The sequence below is a fragment of the Pyrgilauda ruficollis genome, unplaced genomic scaffold (genome assembly GCF_017590135.1).
Source record: "Pyrgilauda ruficollis isolate IOZ18807 unplaced genomic scaffold, ASM1759013v1 scaffold2613, whole genome shotgun sequence".
Classification (NCBI taxonomy): domain Eukaryota; kingdom Metazoa; phylum Chordata; class Aves; order Passeriformes; family Passeridae; genus Pyrgilauda; species Pyrgilauda ruficollis.
In genome coordinates this window covers 2066-2498 of record NW_024523949.1, presented here as the reverse complement: position 1 = coordinate 2498, position 433 = coordinate 2066, and the positions used below count along the sequence as shown (strand labels likewise).

Genomic DNA, 433 nt, shown 5'->3' with positions numbered 1-433 from the left:
GGGGGGGCTCGTGCAAAGGGGTGCACGGGGTGCTGGAGCTGGAGTTTGGGGGGATGGAGGGAGCTGGATGGGGGGATTTGGGTGCCCCCCAAAAGTCTCACCTGCTTGTAGGTGACCCCCAGCTCAGTGACATCGGGGTCCCCAGGGGCCTCGGCCTCGTCCCCGCTGTCACCCGGCTCCTGGCAGCCCTCGGGGTCCTGTGGCTGCTCCGGGGGGTCCCCCGCCTCTGGGGACACGAGGGCGAGGGGGGGGCCGAGGGGACCCCTCTCCCCCGGGGGGGGTGATTGCTGCTCCGTCAGCTCCTCCTCCGTCTCCTCGGGGTGGGTGGGGGGCTGCCGGGCCAGCTCCCCCCCCTTGGGGAGCAGCTGGAGGGGGGGGGGCACGGGGGTTAGGGGACCCCCCCACACACACCCTGCATCTGCCCCCCGCCCCC

The 433-nt window shown here is 73.7% G+C and overlaps 1 protein-coding gene across 1 annotated transcript in view; it reads right to left on the bottom strand.

Annotated features, from left to right (window-relative positions):
* Positions 1-101: 101 nt before the first annotated feature.
* Positions 102-433, bottom strand: part of LOC121355689 (histone deacetylase 5-like) — a gene marked incomplete at both ends in the record, with an annotated part of 2272 nt that continues 1940 nt past the window's right edge. The window contains one exon of the mRNA XM_041471329.1: positions 102-365. Within this exon, the coding sequence (XP_041327263.1) occupies positions 102-365 (264 nt within the window). The remainder of the gene's footprint in view (positions 366-433) is intronic.